General features: G+C 42.3%; 1 protein-coding gene across 5 annotated transcripts in view; it reads left to right on the forward strand.

The window, feature by feature from the left end:
• Nucleotides 1-22,534, forward strand: part of LOC117512923 (protein SON) — a 451,527-nt gene that overhangs the window by 137,414 nt on the left and 291,579 nt on the right. For all 5 annotated transcript variants that reach the window (XM_034173153.1, XM_034173176.1, XM_034173169.1 and 2 more), the window contains one exon: nucleotides 20,780-20,946. In XM_034173153.1, the coding sequence (XP_034029044.1) occupies nucleotides 20,780-20,946 (167 nt within the window). The remainder of the gene's footprint in view (nucleotides 1-20,779; nucleotides 20,947-22,534) is intronic.

Below are 22,534 nucleotides of genomic sequence, written 5' to 3' on the forward strand. Positions count from 1 at the left end.
GGTGAAAATCTTGAAGAGCTTCTGGACATAGTGGAGAAAGAACTGGAAAAATTTAAGATTTGGTTTGACGCTAATAAGTTGTCACTCAACCTTGGGAAAACTAAATGTATTATATTTGGAAATAAACAGGCACCCAAATGTAAAAATTTAACTATAAACAATAAGGAAATTGAGTTAGTAACAGAGAATAAATTTTTGGGTGTTATAATTGATAATAAACGGTTTTGTATAACGATCGTTTTGTAAAACGATTTTGTATAAAGCCAAAGACCTACTGCCGCAAGAAGGGTTACTTACTTTATATCATTCTCTGATGGTACCATATATGACATATTATGTTGAGTCATGGGGAAACACTTACAAATCAAATACCAATCCAATATTCCTTTTGCAAAAACGAGCCATACGAGTCATCTGCAATAAACAATATCGTGAACCAACTCATTCTCTATTTGTGTCTTTAAATTTATTAAAATTCATAGATTTGGTCGATTACATTACAATTCAAACTTTATTTTGAGCGAAAAACCAAGCCTTACCGAGACATGTCCAGAGTCTGTTCCGATTGAGGGAATCCAGATATAGTTTAAGAGGTTGTGCAATTTTTATGAAACCACCAGTAAGAACAAATGTAAAGGATTTTTGTGTGTCTGTGGTTGGGGTGAGGAAATGGAACAAATGTTCAACAGAGGTTAGAATGAGTAGTACCTTAGTAAGATTTAAGAAACTACTCAAAAAGAACATTATGTCTAAGTATCATAAAGAAGCAAATATAATTTGATTTATATGGAATGTTCAATTTATAAGTGGGACTTATTGTATATTTGAATGTGTGGGTACGTATATGCGTATGTACATATAGAGATGGGTAGGTGTATATGTATATAAGTGACTGTGTATATGTATGTATATATTTATGTTTGTAAAGTATATACGTATGTATATAGGTATATATGGCACAGCCCAAGCAAAGGGTCACCCCCAAGAGCCTGGTCTGCTTGAGGTTTCTTCCTTATAGGGAGTTTTTCCTCACCACAGTTGCCTAGTGCTTGCTCTGGGGGTTGGTAAGGTTAGTCCTTACTGGCGTAAAGTGCCTTGATTCGACTTTCTTGTGATCTGGTACTATATAAATATAATTATAAGTGAATAGTATATTGATGTGTATGTCTGTGTGTCGACATGTAGTAGTGAATTTGTATTTATGTAAATATGACTGATTAGAATTGTTGGACTTGTACTAGCAGGGGTGGGCGCTAATAAGCTTTGCTTCAGCCCACACCCTTTCGGACTCACTAGTTTTGTCTGTTTGTGGAATTGTTCATTTTTTTCTATTTGAATATTTTGTGTGCCGAATAAAAAAACTTTGTCAAACTTTGTCACTTAACTTACTCCATAAAATCACAAATCGCACTCATGCACATTTTTAATACATAAATGATGTACTACCCTTGCTGGAATGGGGCATGAGTCCAAAATGTAATTATCACATTGTCCACTGTTGATAGCAAATATCTGTAGTTTCTCCAAAAATATTAGTCCTGTCAACTGTCCGTTTTGGCGGGGTTCGTCCTTGACTTATAGGGTCACTTCTTGAAAAGGCATCACCAATATGTGACATGAGGGTCAATTTTTAAATTTCCCAGCATGGTGATATAGACTGTAAGCTATGAATATATACGAACCATGGGGAATACATAAAATCCACTATTGAGATCAATCATGTTATGTTTTATTTATTTATTTATTTTGGATGGTCTCACGGGAAAGTCCCAGAGTGCTATTTTTGCTATATTAGGACTCGAGTGTAACTGGTTGAACCGGGACGCGAAACAAACATAAAACAAATAATTGATGATGGTTAGTTTATTGTTCAACTAAATTCGGTCTCCCTATGGGTTTAAGGCTCTCAAGAGTGGTGCTTTCATTAGCCGATGCAGTCGGTAGGAAAAGAGGTGTGGTCAGCCGTGCTCCAAATGTATCTGGACTGCCTCGTCCACACCTGCACGATGGCATCCAAACCATATGTAGACAGCAGGCAGATGACTGAGATTGCTGTCAGGGGGCCATATTATACTGGCATGTGCAGGTCATACCGGCAGGCATACTGTGCCAGATCTATCTCGAGGTTCCCTCGTATGCACTCAAATCATTTTGGATCCTGTTTTTCTACCATCAGAATTTGTAAATTGTGGTTAGTTGGTCCTCAGATTACACATGGATCAATGTCAGATATGTGTCCCGTCTCGACAGTGCTCAGAGAATTATGAACATGTGCGTCACACTCGGGGCTGCCTGCCAATTATAACAAAGTGTGTCGACTTCCAGAGATGACTATCAGAAGATTTTGGAACTGAAATCCGACACCTTTCGGATGTACGCCATTTCATAAGCCTGATGCCACTCTGCATGATTACAGCTATGTGTATTACCGACCCTTCCTCATCAGCCTCTCTCACTCATCTTCAACCGCTTTTTCCAGGTTCGGGTCGTGGGGCCAACAGCTCCAGCAGGGGACCCCAGACCTCCCTTTCCCGTGCCACATTGACCACCTCTCACTGGTGGATCCAGAGTCATTCCCAGGCCAGTGTGGAGATATAATCTCTCCACCTAGTCCTGGGTCTTCCCCGGGGTCTCCTGCCAGATGGACGTGCCTGGAACACTTCCCATCGGAGGTGCCCAGTAGGCATCCTTACCAGATGTCCGAGCCACCTCAGCTGGCTCCTTTCAACACGAAGGAGCAGTGACTCTACTCCGAGCTCCCCACGGATGACCAAACGTCTCACCCTGTCTCTAAGGGAGACAACAGCCACCCTCCTGAGGAAGCCTGTTTCTGCCGCTTGTACCTGTGCTCTAGTTCTTTCGGTCATGACCCAACACTCATGACCATAGGTGAGTGTAGGAACAAAGATTGACCAGTAGATTGAGAGCTTTGCCTTTTGGGTCAGCTCCCTTTTCGTCACAACAGTACGGCAGAGCGAATGCAATACCACTCCTGCTGCGCCGTTTCTCCGGCCAATCTCACGCTCCATTGTCCCATCGCTCGTGAACAAGACCCCGAGGTACTTGAACTTGGGGCAAGGCCATATTCCCTACCCGGATTAGGCGATTCATTGGTTTCCTGCTGAGAACCATGGCCTCACATTTAGAGGTGCTGATCCTCATCCCAGCCGCTTCACAATCGGCTTTGAACCGATCTAAGTCTTTGAGGTCACCGGCTGATGAAGCCAACAGGACCATGTCATCTGCAAAAAGCAGTGATGAGACCCTTAGCCCACCAAACCGGAAACCCTCCTCCCCCCGACGACGCCTCGATATCTTGTCCATGAATATCACAAACAGGATTGGTGACAAGGCACAGCCCTGGCGAAGGCCAACCTCCACCGGAAACAGGCCCAACTTACTGCCGAGCACCCGAACACAGCTCTCGCTTTGCAAGTACAGAGATTGGATGGCCCTGAGAAAGGACCCCCTCACTCCATACTCCCGCAGCACCCCCCACAGTATCTCCCATGGTACAGGATCATATGCCTTCTTCAAATTCACAAAATGCATGTAGACTGGTGGGGCATACTCCCAGGCACCCTCCAGGATCCTTCTGAGAGTAAAGTGCTGGTTGGTTGTTCCACGACCAGGATGGAACCCGCATTGTTCCTCTTCAATCAGAGGTTTGACTATCAGCCGAACCCTCCTTTCAAGCACCCTGGAGTAGACTTTATCAGGGAGGCTGAGTAGTGTGATGCCTCTGTAGTTGGCACACACTCTCTGGTCCCCCTTTTTAAATATGGGGACCACCACCCCAGTTTGCCACTCCTTAGGCACTGTCCCAGACCTCAACGCACTGTTGAAGAGACGTCTCATCCAAGACAGTCCCTCCACACCCAGAGCCTTCAGCATTTATGGACGGATCTCATCAACCCTCGGGGCCTTTCCATCAGCTTCCAGCTCTGCCCCTACTATAGAGAGTTCCAGTGTGATGTAGGAGTTCCTGAAAGTGTTCTTTCCAGCGCTGGATTATATCCTCAGTTGAGGTCAACAGAGTCCCGTCCTTTCTGTAGACAGATTGGATGGTTACCTGTTTTCCCCTCCTGAGGTGCCTCAGGAGGAGAGGCAACTCCTCCCACACCTGCTGCTTTGCCTCCCACACAGCAGAGGCTGCTGCCCTTCAGGTCTGTTGGTACCTTGCAACTACCTCTGGAGTCCTCTGAGATAACATATCCCGGAAGAACTCCTCCTTCAGTCGGACAGCTTCCCTGACCACTGGTGTCCACCTCAATGTTCCAGGGTTGCCGCCTCTTGAGGCACCTAAAACCTTCACCACAGTTCAGCTCCCCACTGCAGCTTTAGCAATGGAAATTTTGAGCATTGCCCATTCTTGTTCAATGGCTCCAACCTCCACAGGGATGCTAGAGAAGCTCTGCCGGAGGAGTGAGTTGAAGATCTGCCGGACAGTGGGCTTCTGCAGATGTTCCCAGTTCACCCGCACAGTCCGTTTGGGCTTACCAGGTCTGTTCAAAGTCCTCCCCCCACCCTCTGATCCAGCTGATCACCACCAGATCAGTTGACAGCTCTGCCCTCTCTTCACCCGAATGTCCAGAACACGCGGCCTCAAATCAGATGATACAATCACAAAATCGATCATCGATCTTCGGCCTCCGGTGCTCTAGTACCATGTACACTTATGAGCATCCTTATGTTTGAACATGGTGTTCATTATGGCCAGTCAGTGACTAGCACAGAAGTCCAGTAACAAACGACCATTCGGGTTTAGATCAGGGAGGCCGTTCCTCCCAATCACACCTTTCCAGGTGTATCTGTCATTGCCCACGTGTGCGTTGAAGTCCCCCAGCAGAACAATGGAGTCCCACACCCGGAGCCACATACAGGACTCCATTCAGGGACTTCAACAAGGCCAAGTACTCCAAAATGCTGTTAGGTGAATACGCACAAACAACAGTCAACCCAAAGATGCAAGGAAGGCGACCCTCTCGTCAACTGGAGTACACTCCAATGTAGCGGTGCTCAGCTGGGGACTCGTGAGTATCCCCACACCCGCCCGGAGCCTCACCCCCTGGGCAACTCCAGAAAAGAATAAGGTCCAACCCCTATCAAGGAGACTGGTTCCAGTGCTGAGGCTGCGCATGGAGGCGAGGCCCACCAGAACTAACTGGTATCGCTCCACCTCGCACAAGCGCCAGCTCCTTCCCCCACAGCGAGGTGACGTTCCAAACCCCCAGAGCAAGCCCCTGCCGCCCAGGTCTGGTTGGTCGAGGCCCTTGACCACCCAAAGAACAGCGCACCCGACACCAGCGTTTCCCCCTGTGGGTGGTGAGCCCACATTGTGGTAATGGAAGGTCCACGTTGCTTTTTCGGGCTGTGCCCGACTGGGCTCCGTGGCAAGCGCAGCCAACAGGCACTTGCTGACGGGCTCTACATCCAGGCCTGGCTCCAGATGAGGGCCCCGGACTTCCTCTCGGCCGGGTCATGTTTCCTCTACCTTGTTCTATCATGGTGTCTTGTGAACCATTCTTAGTCTGGCCTCTCGCCTGAGACCAATTTGCCATGGGAGACCCTACCAGGAGCACAAAGGCTGCAGACAACACAGCTCTTAGGTTCATAGCTGTACACAAACCTGTCCACCATGATAAGGTGATGGTTCCTGGAGAAGGGTTTTGTCCACTGCACTTTAAATTTGTTTGACCATCAGTGACCATCAACTTGTCATAACTCCTTAATGCATTACCTGATTGACTTTCACATGTGTAATGAGGCTCAGCCCCTTAACCCACCTGGCCCCTGTGTTTGTGCACTGTTTGTGCCTTAGTGGATGAACCATCAACTTGTCATAACTCCTTCATGCATTACGTGATTGACTTGAAACTTCACATGTGGAATGACAGTCAGCCGCTTAACACACCTGGCCCATCTGTTTGTGCACTGAGCGCCCCATAGTGGATGAACCATTGACTTCTCATAACTACTTCATGCATTGACTGATTTGCTTGAAACTTGAATTGTGTGATGATTGTCTGCCTCGTATGCACTTCACTCATCTATTTGTGTTCTGAGCGCCCCCTAGTCGATGACCCATCAACATGTCATAACTCCTGCATGCATGACCTGATTGACTTGAAACTTCACATGTGTGATGAGGGTCAGCCAGTGAACACACCTGGCCCCTCTGTTTTTGCTCTGAGTGCCCCCTAGTGGATGAACCATCAACTTGTCATAACTCCTTCATGTATTGTCTGATTTGCTTGAAACTTGAACTGTGTGATGAATGTCTTCCCCTGTATGCACCTGCCCACATCGAGTTACAACGGGATGCGCTGTCCTGGGTAGGAGGTTGCATGGCAAGAGGGCCCGTTTGAAATCCCCTCCCTATAGGGTTTTTTTTTTTTTTGGAGTAGGGAGATGAAAATTGGTACACATGTGTGAGTTGCACAGACGTACAAAAAAGTCTCTTGCACCATTGGTCTACTCCAAACAGGGAGTTGGCCATTTTGAATTTTCTTGTCATTTTGGCATGATTTCCACACATTGTATTTGAACAAACTCCTCCTAGGGATTTTGTCCAATGCACTTCAAATTTCTTTCAGAGCATCCAGAGCTGATACTGATCAAAAGTTATTGAAAGCTTTTCTGTATGTCGAAGGGTGTGTCCGCTGTTGCGCCGCCATTTTGACCCTTCGCCGTGGAACATTATACTTCGAGGCACTGATGTCACATAGTTAACCCCATCAACTTCATTCCATTTCTAAAACACGCACAACAAGTTGATGAACATAGGCGATGATCGCCGTTACGAGTAACAGCGTCCATGTGGTGGCGTGCTGAATATCAACCATTCGCCATGAAATTACGTTCTTTCATTTGACAGCTTTAATTTTGTCATATCATCATGAAAATTGATACACAGGTCCAGCAGTGCAACCTCTTACAATTAATAGGGGCATCACCCATGAGCAGGGCAAAATGCCTCAATAGCGCCCCCTTGCAATTTTCAAAAACCCCTCCCTCTAGGGTTTTTTTTTTTTTTTTTGAAGTAGGGAGATGAAAATTGGTACACGTGTGCCTTGCATAGACGTACAAAAAAGTCTCTTGCACCATTGGTGTACTCCAAACAGGAAGTCCGCCATTTTGAATTTCCATGTCATTTTGGCGTGATTTCCACACATTGTATTTGAACAACCTCCTCCGAGGGATTTTGTCCAATGCACTTCAAATTTCTTTCAGTCTACACTGATCAAAAGTTATCAAAATTTTTTCTCTAAGTTGAAGGGTGTGGCCGTTATGGCACCGCCATTTTGACCCTTCACCTTGGAACATCAAGTCATGATAACTCTTTCATGCTTTGCCTGATTGACTTGAAACTTCACATGTGTGATGACAGTTGGCCCCTGAACACACATGGCCCCTCTGTTTGTACTCTGAGTGCCCCAAAGTGGATGAACCATTTATTTGTCATACCTCCTTCATGCATTACTCGATTGACTTGAAACTTCACGTGTAATGAGGGTCAGCGCCTTAACACACCTAGCGCCTCTGTTTGTGCACTGAGCGCAGCCTAGTGGATGAACTATCAACTTGTCATAACTCCTTCATGCATTACCTGATTTACTTGAAACTTTACATGTGTAATGAGGGTCATCCCCTTAACACACCTTGCCCCTCTGTGCACTAAGCGCCCCCTAGTGGATGAACGATCAACTTGTCATAACTCCTTCATGCATTACCTGATTGACTTAAAACTTCACATGTGTAATGAGGGTCAGCCTCTTAACATACCTGGCCACTCGGTTTGTGAACTGAGCGCCCCTTACTTAGTGCATTGACTCATTTGCTTGAAACATGAACTGTGTGATTATTGTCTGCCCCGTACACACCGAACCTCTCTATTTGTGCTCTGAGCGCCCCCTACTGGATGACCCATCAACATGTCATAACTGCTTCATACATTACCTGATTGAATGGAAACTTCACGTGTGATGACGGTTGGCCCCTGAATACACCTGGCCCCTCTGTTTGTACACTGAGCACCCCATAGTGGATACGTTATCAACATATCATAACTCCTTCATGCATTGTCTGATTTGCTTGAAATTTGAACTGTGTGATGAGTGGTTGCCTCTCTACGCACATGCCCACATCTGGTCGCAAGGGGACGCGCTGGCCTGGACAGGCGGTCGCATGGAACAAGGGCCCATATATGACTGCTTGCAGTCCTAGTTATTATTATGGCCAGAATAGGAAAAAGTCCAACGAGGACCCTCTTGTAATTGTGCTGTTTATTAGGGCCCGAGTAGGCAACGTCCTACGAGGACCCTATTGTAATTGCGCTGTTTATTATTATTATTATTTATTATTATTATTATTATTATTATTATTATTAGGGCCCGAGTAGGCAACGTCCTACGAGGACCCTATTGTAATTGCGCTGTTTATTATTATTATTATTATTATTATTAGGGCCCGAGTAGGCAACGTCCTATGAGGACCCTATTGTAATTGTGCTATTTATTATTATTATTATTATTAGGGCCCGAGTAGGCAGCATCCTACGAGGACCCTATTGTAATTGCGCTGTTTATTATTATTATTATTATTTATTAGGGCCCGAGTAGGCAACGTCCTACGAGGACCCTTTTGTAATTGCGCTGTTTATTATTATTATTATTTTTTTTTATTATTATTATTATTATTATTAGGGCCCGAGTAGGCAACGTACTACGAGGACCCTTTTGTAATTGCGCTGTTTATTATTAGGGCCCGAGTAGGCAACGTCCTACGAGGACCCTATTGTAATTGCACTGTTTATTATTATTATTATTAGGGCCCGAGTAGGCAACGTCCTACGAGGACCCTATTGTAATTGCGCTGTTTATTATTATTATTATTTATTATTATTATTATTATTATTATTATTATTAGGGCCCGAGTAGGCAACGTCCTATGAGGACCCTATTGTAATTGCGCTATTTATTATTATTATTATTATTATTATTATTATTAGGGCCCGAGTAGGCAGCGTCCTACGAGGACCCTATTGTAATTGCGCTGTTTATTATTATTATTATTATTTATTAGGGCCCGAGTAGACAACGTCCTACGAGGACCCTTTTGTAATTGCGCTGTTTATTATTATTATTTTTATTATTATTATTATTATTAGGGCCCGAGTAGGCAACGTCCTACGAGGACCCTATTGTAATTGCGCTGTTTATTATTATTATTATTATTTATTAGGGCCCGAGTAGGCAACGTCCTACGAGGACCCTTTTGTAATTGCGCTGTTTATTATTATTATTATTATTATTATTATTATTATTTTTATTATTATTATTATTATTAGGGCCCGAGTAGGCAACGTCCTACGAGGACCCTATTGTAATTGCGCTGTTTATTATTAGGGCTAGAGTAGGCAACGTCCTACAAGGACCCTATTGTAATTGCACTGTTTATTATTATTATTATTAGGGCCCGAGTAGGCAACGTCCTACGAGGACCCTATTGTAATTGCTCTGTTTATTATTATTATTATTATTATTATTCTCACGTTTGAAATCGAAATTTCGGCTTCGTCCCATGCTCAAAAACTCACCAAACTTTCCAAAGTCGTCCGGCCGGATTGGAAATTTGATATTTTGGGGGCGTCGCACATGGTCGCACAAAAATCACGAAATAGCGCCCCCTAGAAATTTTCAAAAACCCCTCCACATTGGCCTTTTTTCGTCGTAGCCTCACGAAATTCGGTACACATATTTACTATGCCAGGACGCACGAAAAAGTCTCATACTGTCATGGTGTAATATCGACAGGAAGTCGGCCATTTTGATTTTAATTTTCGATTTTGAGCACATTTTTGCCATTTTTGGCCATTTCCACTACTTACATTTGAACGAACTCGTCCTAGGGATTTCATCCGATCGTCTTCAAATTTGGTCAAAATCATCACAACACAATGGTGATCAAAAGTTATCAAAAGATTCTAATTAAGTCAAAAAGTGTGGCTGCTAGGGGTCGTCAAACTTTGGCCAGCTTTTGGGAGCACGCCATTTCACTTCGAACGGCTGTCACGCCCACATACTTCATCGTATAACCTTCAAACCAGCTCGACATGATGAGGGCTCCGCCCTGAACGTCTACATATCTTAAGTTCCCACCTGCGCTATAGTGCCCCTTGGTGGTGGCGGGAAATGTCCTATTTTTACTTTAAGAGGTCCTGATGTCACATACTTAACCCAATCAACTTCATTCCACTTCTAAAACATGCAGAACAAATTGTTGAACGTAGGCGATGAACGCCGTGAAGTTACGAGTAACGGCGTCCGTGTGGCGGCGTGCCAAATATTGCCCATTTGCCATGAAATTACGTTCTTCATTTTGATGGCTTTAATTTTGTCACATCATCATGAAAATTGATACACAGGTCAAGCATGACAACATTACAATTCATAGGGGTGTCGCCCATGGGCGGGGCAAAATGACTCAATAGCGCCCCCTTGAAACTTTCAAAAACCCCTCCCCATTGTGGTTTTTTTGGAGTAGGGAGATGAAAATTTGTACACGTGTGACTTGCATAGACGTACAAAAAAGTCTCTTGCACCATGGGTCTACTCCAAACAGGAAGTCGGCCATTTTGAATTTTCTTATCATTTTGAAATGATTTCCACTTTTTATTTCAACTAACTCCTCCTAGGGATTTTGTCCAGTGCACTTCAAATTTCTTTTACAGCATCCAGAGATGATACTGATCAAAAGATATCGAAAGCTTTTCTCTGTGTTGAAAATTGTGGCCCTTTGCCATGGAACATCAATTCATGATAACTCCTTCATGCTTTGCCTGATTGACTTGAAACTTCACATGTATGATGACGGTTGGCCCCTCAACACACCTGGCCCCTCTGTTTCTACACTGAGCGCCCCCTAGTGGATGAACAATCAACATGTCATAACTCCTTGATGCACTGTGTGATTTGTTTAATATTTTAACTGTGTGATGAGTGGTTGCCCCTGCATCCACATGCCCACATGTGGTCACAAGGGCACCCAGTGGCCTGGGTAGGCTGTTGGGCGGAACGAGGGCCCGTATATGACTGCTTGTAGTCCTAGTTATTATTTATTATTATTATTATTATTATTATTATTATTATTATTATTCTCACTTTTGAAATCGAAATTTCGGCCTCTTCCTGTGCTCTGAGCACCCCCTAGTGGATGAACAGTCAACTGGTCATAACTCCTTCATTCTTTACCTGATTAACTTGAAACGTCTCGTGTAATGAAGGTCAGCCCCTTACCACACCTTGCCCCTCTATTGATGAAGTATCAACATATCATAACTCCTTCATGCATTGTGTGATTTGCTTGAAATTTGAACTGTGTGATGAGTGGTTGCCCCTGTACGCACAAGCCCACATCTGGTCACAATGGGACACGCTGGCCTGGGTAGGCGGTCGCGCGGAACGAGGGCCTGTACATGACTGCTTGCAGTCCTAGTTATTATTATTATTTTTTTTTTTTTCTCACTTTTAAAATCCAAATTTCTGCCCTTTCCCATGCTCAAAAACTCACCAGACTTTGCAACGTCGTCCGGTGGGATCCAAAATTCTATATTTTGTGGGCCGCGCACATTGTCGCAACGAAATCGCGAAATGGCTTCCCCTAGAAATTTTCAAAAATCCTCCGCACAGGGGTTTTTTTGTCGAAGCCTCATGAAATTCGGTACACATACGTATTTACCATGCTGGGACGCACAACAAGTCTGTTAATGTCATGGTGAAATGTGGACAGGAAGTCGGCCATTTTGATTTTAAGTTTTGATTTTGAGGTAATTTTTGCCATTTTTGTCCATTTCCACTACTTACATTTGAACGAACTCGTCCTTGGGATTTCATCCAATCATCTTCAATTTTGGTAGTCATCATCATGACCCCATGCTGATCAAAAGTTATCAAAAGAATTTCTGTGTGTCAAAAGGCGTGGTTGCTAGGGTTTGTCAAACTTTGGCAAGAGTTTCGTAGCACGCTATTTCTCTTTGTACAGCTGTCATGCCCACATACTTCATTGTAGATCCTTCAAGCTTGTGGGACATGATGAGGCCTCTGCCCTGAACGTCTGCATAAATTAACTTCCCACCTAACACATAGTGCCCCCTGGTGGTAACAGGAAATGTCCTATTTTTAGTTTAATGGGTACCGATGTCATATATTTAACCCTATCAACTCATTCTACTTCTAAGAAATGCAGAACAAGTTGGTGAACATAGGCGATGATCGCCGTGAAGCTATGAGTAATGGCGTCCATATGGCGGCGTGCCGAATATCAACCCTTCGCCATGATTTATGTTCTTCCTTTTGACGGCTTTAATTTTGTCATATCATCATGAAAATTGATACAAAGGTCAAGCACGACAACCTCTTACAATTCATAGGTGCGTCGCCTATGGGCATGGCAAAATGCCTCAGTAGCACCCCTTTAAAACTTTCAAAAACCCCTACTATAGGGGTTTTTGGAGTCGGGGGATGAAAATTGGTACACGTGTGACTTGCATAGACATGCAGAAAGTCTCTTGCACCATTGGTCTACTCCAAACAAGTAGTCCGCCATTTTGAATTTTCATGTCATTTTGGTGTGATTTCCACACATTGTATTTGAACTAACTCCTCCTAGGGATTTTGTCCAATGCACTTAAAATTTCTTTCAGATCATCCTGAGACGATACTGATCAAAATTTAAAAAGCTTTTCTCTATGTCGAAGGGTGTGGCTGTTATGGCGCCACCATTTGAACCTTCGCCATGGAACATCAAGTCATGATAATTGCTTCTTGCTTTGCCTGATTGACTTGAAATGTGTGATGAGGGTTGGCCCCTGAACACATTTTGCCCCTCTCTTTGTGCTCTAAATGCCCCCTTGTGGATGAACCATCAAATTGTCATAACTCATTCACTCATTACCTGATTCACTTGAAAATTGACATGTGTAATGAGGGCCAGCCCCTTAACACACCTGGCCCCTCTGTTTGTACACTGAGTGCCCCCCTAGTTGATGAACAACCAACGTCTCATAACTTCTACATGCATTGTAGAAGAGGCTTGCTTGCCTCTACTGGTGGTTGGCTCTCACTGCGGTATTGTATCACTTCCTGTTCTGGAGCACAGCGGTGTTTTTCTGTATCTGTTAGCTGTTTAATCTGCGCAGTTAGATTGATCTAGTTATCTAGATTACGATTTGTTTCCCAGTGTAATTTTTACGTGCCTTAACTAAAGCAGAAGTGCAGAAGTGGGCAGCTGAATTTAAGAGGGGCAGAGAGAGCCTTGAAGACGACCCAAGGACTGGGCGGCCTGCAACAGCCACAACCCAGAAAAACATTGACCTTGTTCATGAAATGGTGATGGACGACAGACGATCGATGATTAATCAGCTAGCAGATGCTGTGGGAATATCCCATGAGAGAATTGAACACATTCTGCATGAAGAACTTGGAATGTCAAAGGTGTCAGCTCGGTGGGTGCTACGTCTTCTGACGACTATTTAAGCATAAAAATTCAAAAAGAAAAAATAATATAGCACCTTCAACTGCACCACAGACTAAAACAGTTAAATGTGGTCTATTAAACATTAGGTCTCTCTCTTCTAAGTCCCTGTTGGTAAATGATATAATAATTGATCAACATATTGATTTATTCTGCCTTACAGAAACCTGGTTACAGCAGGATGAATATGTTAGTTTAAATGAGTCAATACCCCCGAGTCACACTAACTGTCAGAATGCTCGTAGCACGGGCCGGGGCGGAGGATTAGCAGCAATCTTCCATTCCAGCTTATTAATTAATCAAAAACCCAGACAGAGCTTTAATTCATTTGAAAGCTTGACTCTTAGTCTTGTCCATCCAAATTGGAAGTCCCAAAAACCAGTTTTATTTGTTATTATCTATCGTCCACCTGGTCGTTACTGTGAGTTTCTCTGTGAATTTTCAGACCTTTTGTCTGACTTAGTGCTTAGCTCAGATAAGATAATTATAGTGGGCGATTTTAACATCCACACAGATGCTGAGAATGACAGCCTCAACACTGCATTTAATCTATTATTAGACTCTATTGGCTTTGCTCAAAAAGTAAATGAGTCCACCCACCACTTTAATCATATCTTAGATCTTGTTCTGACTTATGGTATGGAAATAGAAGACTTAACAGTATTCCCTGAAAACTCCCTTCTGTCTGATCATTTCTTAATAACATTTACATTTACTCTGATGGACTACCCAGCAGTGGGGAATAAGTTTCATTACACTAGAAGTCTTTCAGAAAGCGCTGTAACTAGGTTTAAGGATATGATTCCTTCTTTATGTTCTCTAGTGCCATATACCAACACAGTGCAGAGTAGCTACCTAAACTCTATAAGGGAGATAGAGTATCTCGTCAATAGTTTTACATCCTCATTGAAGACAACTTTGGATGCTGTAGCTCCTCTGAAAAAGAGAGCTTTAAATCAGAAGTGTCTGACTCCGTGGTATAACTCACCAACTCGTAGCTTAAAGCAGATAACCCGTAAGTTGGAGAGGAAATGGCGTCTCACTAATTTAGAAGATCTTCACTTAGCCTGGAAAAAGAGTCTGTTGCTCTATAAAAAAGCCCTCCGTAAAGCTAGGACATCTTTCTACTCATCACTAATTGAAGAAAATAAGAACAACCCCAGGTTTCTTTTCAGCACTGTAGCCAGGCTGACAAAGAGTCAGAGCTCTATTGAGCTGAGTATTCCATTAACTCTAACTAGTAATGACTTCATGACTTTCTTTGCTAACAAAATTTTAACTATTAGAGAAAAAAATACTCATAACCATCCCAAAGACGTATCGTTATCTTTGGCTGCTTTCAGTGATGCCGGTATTTGGTTAGACTCTTTCTCTCCGATTGTTCTGTCTGAGTTATTTTCATTAGTTACTTCTTCCAAATCATCAACATGTTTATTAGACCCCATTCCTACCAGGCTGCTCAAGGAAGCCCTACCATTATTTAATGCTTCGATCTTAAATATGATCAATCTATCTTTGTTAGTTGGCTATGTACCACAGGCTTTTAAGGTGGCAGTAATTAAACCATTACTTAAAAAGCCATCACTTGACCCAGCTATCTTAGCTAATTATAGGCCAATCTCCAACCTTCCTTTTCTCTCAAAAATTCTTGAAAGGGTAGTTGTAAAACAGCTAACTGATCATCTGCAGAGGAATGGTCTATTTGAAGCGTTTCAGTCAGGTTTTAGAATTCATCATAGTACAGAAACAACATTAGTGAAGGTTACAAATGATCTTCTTATGGCCTCGGACAGTGGACTCATCTCTGTGCTTGTTCTGTTAGACCTCAGTGCTGCTTTTGATACTGTTGACCATAAAATTTTATTACAGAGATTAGAGCATGCCATAGGTATTAAAGGCACTGCGCTGCGGTGGTTTGAATCATATTTGTCTAATAGATTACAATTTGTTCATGTAAATAGGGAATCTTCTTCACAGACTAAAAGTTAATTATGGAGTTCCACAAGGTTCTGTGCTAGGACCAATTTTATTCACTTTATACATGCTTCCCTTAGGCAGTATTATTAGACGGTATTGCTTAAATTTTCATTGTTACGCAGATGATACCCAGCTTTATCTATCCATGAAGCCAGAGGACACACCCCAATTAGCTAAACTGCAGGATTGTCTTACAGACATAAAGACATGGATGACCTCTAATTTCCTGCTTTTAAACTCAGATAAAACTGAAGTTATTGTACTTGGCCCCACAAATCTTAGAAACATGGTGTCTAACCAGAGCCTTACTCTGGATGGCATTACCCTGACCTCTAGTAATACTGTGAGAAATCTTGGAGTCATTTTTGATCAGGATATGTCATTCAAAGCGCATATTAAACAAATATGTAGGACTGCTTTTTTGCATTTACGCAATATCTCTAAAATCAGAAAGGTCTTGTCTCAGAGTGATGCTGAAAAACTAATTCATGCATTTATTTCCTCTAGGCTGGACTATTGTAATTCATTATTATCAGGTTGTCCTAAAAGTTCCCTAAAAAGCCTTCAGTTAATTCAAAATGCTGCAGCTAGAGTACTGACGGGGACTAGAAGGAGAGAGCATATCTCACCCATATTGGCCTCTCTTCATTGGCTTCCTGTTAATTCTAGAATAGAATTTAAAATTCTTCTTCTTACTTATAAGGTTTTGAATAATCAGGTCCCATCTTATCTTAGGGCGCTTCGCTCTCAGACTGCAGGCTTACTTGTAGTTCCTAGGGTTTGTAAGAGTAGAATGGGAGGCAGAGCCTTCAGCTTTCAGGCTCCTCTCCTGTGGAACCAGCTCCCAATTCAGATCAGGGAGACAGACACCCTCTCTACTTTTAAGATTAGGCTTAAAACTTTCCTTTTTGCTAAAGCTTATAGTTAGGGCTGGATCAGGTGACCCTGAACCATCCCTTAGTTATGCTGCTATAGACGTAGACTGCTGGGGGGTTCCCATGATGCACTGTTTCTTTCTCTTTTTGCTCTGTATGCACCACTCTGCATTTAATCATTAGTGATCGATCTCTGCTCTCTTCCACAGCATGTCTTTTTCCTGATTCTCTCCCCTCAGCCCCAGCCAGTCCCAGCAGAAGACTGCCCCTCCCTGAGCCTGGTTCTGCTGGAGGTTTCTTCCTGTTAAAAGGGAGTTTTTCCTTCCCACTGTAGCCAAGTGCTTGCTCACAGGGGGTCGTTTTGACCGTTGGGGTTTTACATAATTATTGTATGGCCTTGCCTTACAATATAAAGCGCCTTGGGGCAACTGTTTGTTGTGATTTGGCGCTATATAAAAAAAATTGATTGATTGATTGATTGTCTGATTTGCTTGAAACTTGAACTGTGTGATGAGGGTCGGCCCCTGTATGCACCTGCCCACATCTAGTCACAAGGGGATGCGCTGGCCTGGGTAGGCGGTCACGTGGCACGAGGGCCCGTATATGCCTGCTTGCAGTCCTAGTTATTATTATTATTATTACTTCTATTGTGTCATTTCATTTTTACATGGTCAGTGGAAATAAGTGTTTTCGCTTTCTTTTGTTGTCCATGTTTTTTGACTTATTCTTGATTATATTGTGTCCTTACATTGAACTTAACTAAATAAAATCATTCATGCACATTGTTAATTTATAGATGATTTACCGGTTCTCATATATATGCAGTTCATAATCAGAGTTCTTGGAATAGTTCTTTATCAAAGCACAGTCACCTGGCAAGCGCTGCGTATTGGGATGGTGGTGGCTAAAAATATTATTTTGTTAAACTGGAAGTTCACAACACCACCAAATTCTGAACACTGGCTCCGTGAAATGGTGTCTGTTATCCAAATGGAGTGTGTGCGATTAGACAATATGAACCAAAAACAGAAACATGAGAGAACTTGGTGACTATTTCTTGCTCAATGTCATGTCATAAGTTGATTCTACTTGTGTATCTTATAGCAATGTAATTTGCTCTATAATTATTGACAGTTGCGTTTGTCTTGTCTGGCAGTCTGTATTTTGTTGTTGGTTTTTTTATTTTAAAAATGAAAACTTAATAAAGATAATATGAGAAAAAAAAAAAACATTAGTCCTATCAACATTCCATTTTCGCAGCATTCATCCTTGACCCAATATATATAAGCATACTAAACAACAAATGCCAGCTCTCCCCATTATGTCCGTGATCGAAGCCATAGGCCACTTGGCTATTATAATATAGATGTTGACAATGTAACGCGTTCTGGGTCAATGTTTCCTATGTCCAGTAAAGAGAATGTCACGAGTTATTATTGATACTGTCTCTTGTAGCTTTTACATGGGAAATATTTCACCCAAACTTTTTAAAACTTCAGTGACCCTGAAAATGATATTATTCTCACATGTGCACTTGACACTGGCCATCCTAAGAACAGCCAAGTTTGCCATTCAATTTCAGTTTTCAATTTAATTAGCTTATAATGCACCAAATCACAGCAAAAGCCGTCTCAAGGCACCTTACATAAAACAATTCAACATAAAATTTAAATGAATAATTAAAAATGAATAAAAAATTCAAATACATAAATAAAAACAGAAGTAAAAGAATAAAACAGATAAAAAGTAAAAACTATTCATAAGAAAGAATAAAAATAGGTTTTCAGTCTTGAATTAAAAATGTCCATGGACTCCGACTGCCTCACGGTCGCGGACCGGACTCACGGACGGACTATTCCACAAGGTGGATGCACGATACGGAAAGGCTCTTTGACCTGCTGACTTCTTCTTCACCTTGGGAACACAGAGAAGTCCCGCATCCTGTGAAGCAAAGCCCGGGCTGGCACGTAAAGTTCCACCAAATAAGCCAGATAAGATGAACAAGTCCATGAACAACCCTATAAGTCAATAACAAAACCTTAAAATCTGCTCTCACAGAGACAGGGAGCCAGTGCAAAGATGCCAAAATGTTCAGACCTTCTGCTACATGTCAGAAGTCTGGCGGCAGCATTCTGAACCAGCTGAAGACCCCTGATGCTGGACTGCGGTAACCCTGAAAATAGAACATTACAATAATCTACTCTAGAAGAAACAAAAGCATGAATCAGGGTCTCAGCATCAGCCATGGACAGGATGGGGCGGATCCTCGCTATATTACGCAGATGTAAAAAAGTAGTCCTAGTAACATCCCTGATGTGGAGGGCAAAAGACAACGTGGGATCAAAAATTACCCCAAGGTTCCTCATTTTGTCCGTATGATGTATGACACACGAACCCAGGCTGAGCGCCAGCTGGTCAAACTGATGCCGATGTCTCGCTGGACCAAGAGCCATCATTTCAGTCTTATCAGATTTTAAAAGTAGGAAGTTACAAGACATCCAACTTCTCACTGATAGAAGACAGTCCTTCAGGGATTTTATGGGAGTGAGATTTCCCGCAGTTATCGGCATGTACAACTGAGTATCATCAGCGTAACAATGAAAGGCAATCCCAAAACTCCACAGTATACGCCCAAGGGGTGCCACATACAGGGAGAAAAGCAAGGGGCCTAAAACAGATCCCTGTGGAACCCCAAATCTCATGTCACCAAAGTCAGAGGTTGTGCCATTATACAAGACACATTGAGAACGACTGGACAGATATGATGTCAACCAGGCAAGGGCACTTCCAGTAATCCCCAAAAAATTCTCCAACCTATCGAGCAAAATATGATGATCCATGGTATCAAACGCAGCACTGAGATCTAACAACACCAAAACCGTAGTGGTGTCTGAGTCCATTGCTCGCAGAAGATCATTCACTACTTTAGTGAGCGCTGTCTCTGTGGAGTAATATTTCCTAAAAGCAGACTGCAGCGGCTCAAAAAGATCATTCTCAGTGAGGTGGTCTACAAGCTGCCATGAAACCACATTTTTTAAAATTTGCCATTGCAAATTCTGTATTGTATGGTATTGCAAATCAAGCGCAAGCCATTGTTGCAATACCGTAAACAATTTTTGTAATGGCCAAAATTATGTCTGACACAGGCCTTCCATCTTATATTCATTTTGCATCTGCGCTCACATTTTGACATCAAAGTATGTTGGTAGGATTTGTTATTTTAAACTATACCAAAAACAAAACAAAACAAACAAACAAAAAAACAGCTCAAGTCTGTGCTGTGGTCTCTGCCTGCCAAAAAGTCTTTTAAGGTTATAGACAAATAAAAAAACCCACTTCTGCAGAAGTGACACCTTCAAGCTAGAGTGAAGTATGCTAAGGACAACCTGGAGAAAGATTATGCACACTAGTGTCCTTTGTTCAGATGAAGCAAAACAAGAGCTCTTTGGCCATAGAGATTTTTCTGATGTTTGGAGAAAGAAGGGAGAGGCATTTAACCCAAAGAACATTGTTCCCACAGTGAAACACTGGTGGGAGTATTATGTGTGGGGATGCTTCAATGCATCTGGAACTGGTAATTTCAAGGTGTAAGGAATCATGAAGAAATAAGGATATGTTACAATTTTGACAGAAAACCTCAAGCAGTCAAGAGCAAAACTAGGTCTGGGTCTTTGCTTTGTCTTCCAATGTGACAATGACCCAAAACATACATTAAGTGTACTGTTGAAGAACTGCCTCCAGAAGACCAAAGTGAATGTTATTGACTGGTCTGCACAAAGCCCCAACAGGAATCCCACTGAAAATCTATGAGATGAACTGAAGACCATGGTCCATGCCAGAAGACTGTCAAATCTAGAGTTGCTTGAAAGATTCAGCAATGAATGAGCTAGGATTCCTCAGGAGACATGTCTGAGACTTGTTGAATGCACCAACAAATGACTACAGGCAGTTAGTCAGCAAAAAAAGACACACAATTGAATATTAGCATTGAGCTAATTAAAATGTTAACAGCCACATATTAGCAAGTAATCATTTGTTTCAGATATAATTGTTAAAATACCAAACTGGATCTGGTGTGGATCAGCTGGATGCCCTTTTTAAGGCAACTTGTGATATACAGGGAGAATGACACATGGGTTGCTTTAAACCAGGTACTTTCTTGTTGGGAGGCATTTGTGGTAATCACTTTTATTTCCATGCTGCTTGCCTGTTCACTTTTTTCAAGGACAAATGACAAACATGCCAACCAGATTGGATCCAAAAATCCAAAATGTCGGAGAGATTGAGTAATTAGTAAAATGTTAATAAAGACAATCATTAGTCAGTTTTGCCAGTGGTGGGGATGTTGTATTTTTGTATTGCTTTCAAACATACCAAATTCTGTTTCTGTGCAGATCACGGTCACGTTCATGCTCAGTTTTACGGGAGAAGAGGAGGGATAGACACAGACAGAAGGACCACTGGAAAGAACAGCCAAGCCACTCACCTGTACTCATCCCTCACAGATCATCGGGCAGAAAATACAACTCAAGCAACAGTCCTCAGCGCATCAGTGAACTGGGTCAGCTCACTCAAAATATTTTACACTTCTCTGCATGTTGTATGTTGTGTTCAGGTTTATTCATGGGCGTTTAAGCACCAGTAGCACCTGTCCTGTAACCTTGTTATTTTAAGTTGTTATTCCAGAGGGTAGCTGGATATCCGTCAGATACAGAAATGGTCCCATAACTTGATATTGATGGAGTTCACATTTGAAACAGATTTGCAGTTAGTTGGATCCAAAAGGTTCGACCTGTAACAACATTTAGTGTTTGTTAAAAAAAAGAAATCCATAAAATACGATGTCTGTGAGAAAAGTATCGTACCTTTTTATTTTTTTCAAAAACTATATGGATTTGATTCATATGTTTTTACGTCAGCCAAGCTTGAACCTTCGTGCGCATGCGTGAGTTTTTCCACGCCTGTCGGTTGCGTCATTCGCCTGTGAGCACGCCTTGTGGGAGGAGTGGTCCAGCCCCCTCGTCGGATTTTCATTGTCAGGAAATGGCAGAATGATTTTGGCTTTTTTTCCATCAGAAAGGTCCGTTACTTTTCTCACAGACCTCGTAATTCTGGTCTTTTGCTTACTAGTGTTGGATATGTATTTTGACTATACAAATCTTAAACAAGGACATTAAACTGGACATTTTCAGATTTATTTTGGGCCATGTGCATATTCGTTTTGTAGCGTCTGGCCTCGATTTGTTGTTAAATTGTTTTTATTCAGTTATTAAATTAAACAGCAAAAAAAGAAAAAAAAGTCACAAAACCCTTGGCCCAGGGAAAAAAAACAAAAATAATGGTTAAAAAAAAAAGGAAATAGATATGTCAATGCCCTGAATAAAAAAAAGAACAAGATGCATCATCAAGGTCGCTGCATATGACATACGGTGCCATTAGTACGGTATCCCACATAAAAATCATTAAATAGTCACATCGAACCCAGGTGGGAGAGGAAAGGGTCCCAGATGGCAGCAAACGTGGAAGAATCCGTTCTGGAAAATCTCAGGTCCTCCATCTGTATAACAGATATCGTGTCAGTGATCCAACTTTTGAAAGATGGAGGAGTTGATGATTTCCACTCGTAGAGGATGAGCCGTTTAGCGACTATCGTGCCTAAGTTGGGAGACAGTTGTGTGGTTTTCGGAAGACTCAAAGAAGCCTCGGAGCAGCCAAGAATAGCCAGTCCAGCATCGGGGGGAATGGAACACATATACGCTTTTTCATACCAATCAAATATCTTGGACCAGAATGCTGTCAGAGAAGGGCAAAACCAAAATGCATGAGACAGTGTACTCTCAGACACTTTGCACCTGTCACACAATGGGGAAACAGAGGGATAAATTTTATGCAGCCAAACCTTTGAGTAATGAAGACGATGAACCACTTTAAACTGAATTAAATGGTGTCTGCTATTAATAGAACAAGACGTTATTGTACCTAAGCTGTTCTCCCATACTTGGTCAGAAATGCAAATGCCAAGTTCTGTTGACCAAATGTCTTTAATTTTACTACTAGAAATCAATTCACACTCTTCAAAAACATTTACAAATTTGGACACTAAATGCTTAGAATCTGGGGAATTTTGCAAAATATCAAAAAAAAATGTG

The sequence above is a fragment of the Thalassophryne amazonica genome, chromosome 1 (genome assembly GCF_902500255.1).
Source record: "Thalassophryne amazonica chromosome 1, fThaAma1.1, whole genome shotgun sequence".
NCBI lineage: Eukaryota > Metazoa > Chordata > Actinopteri > Batrachoidiformes > Batrachoididae > Thalassophryne > Thalassophryne amazonica.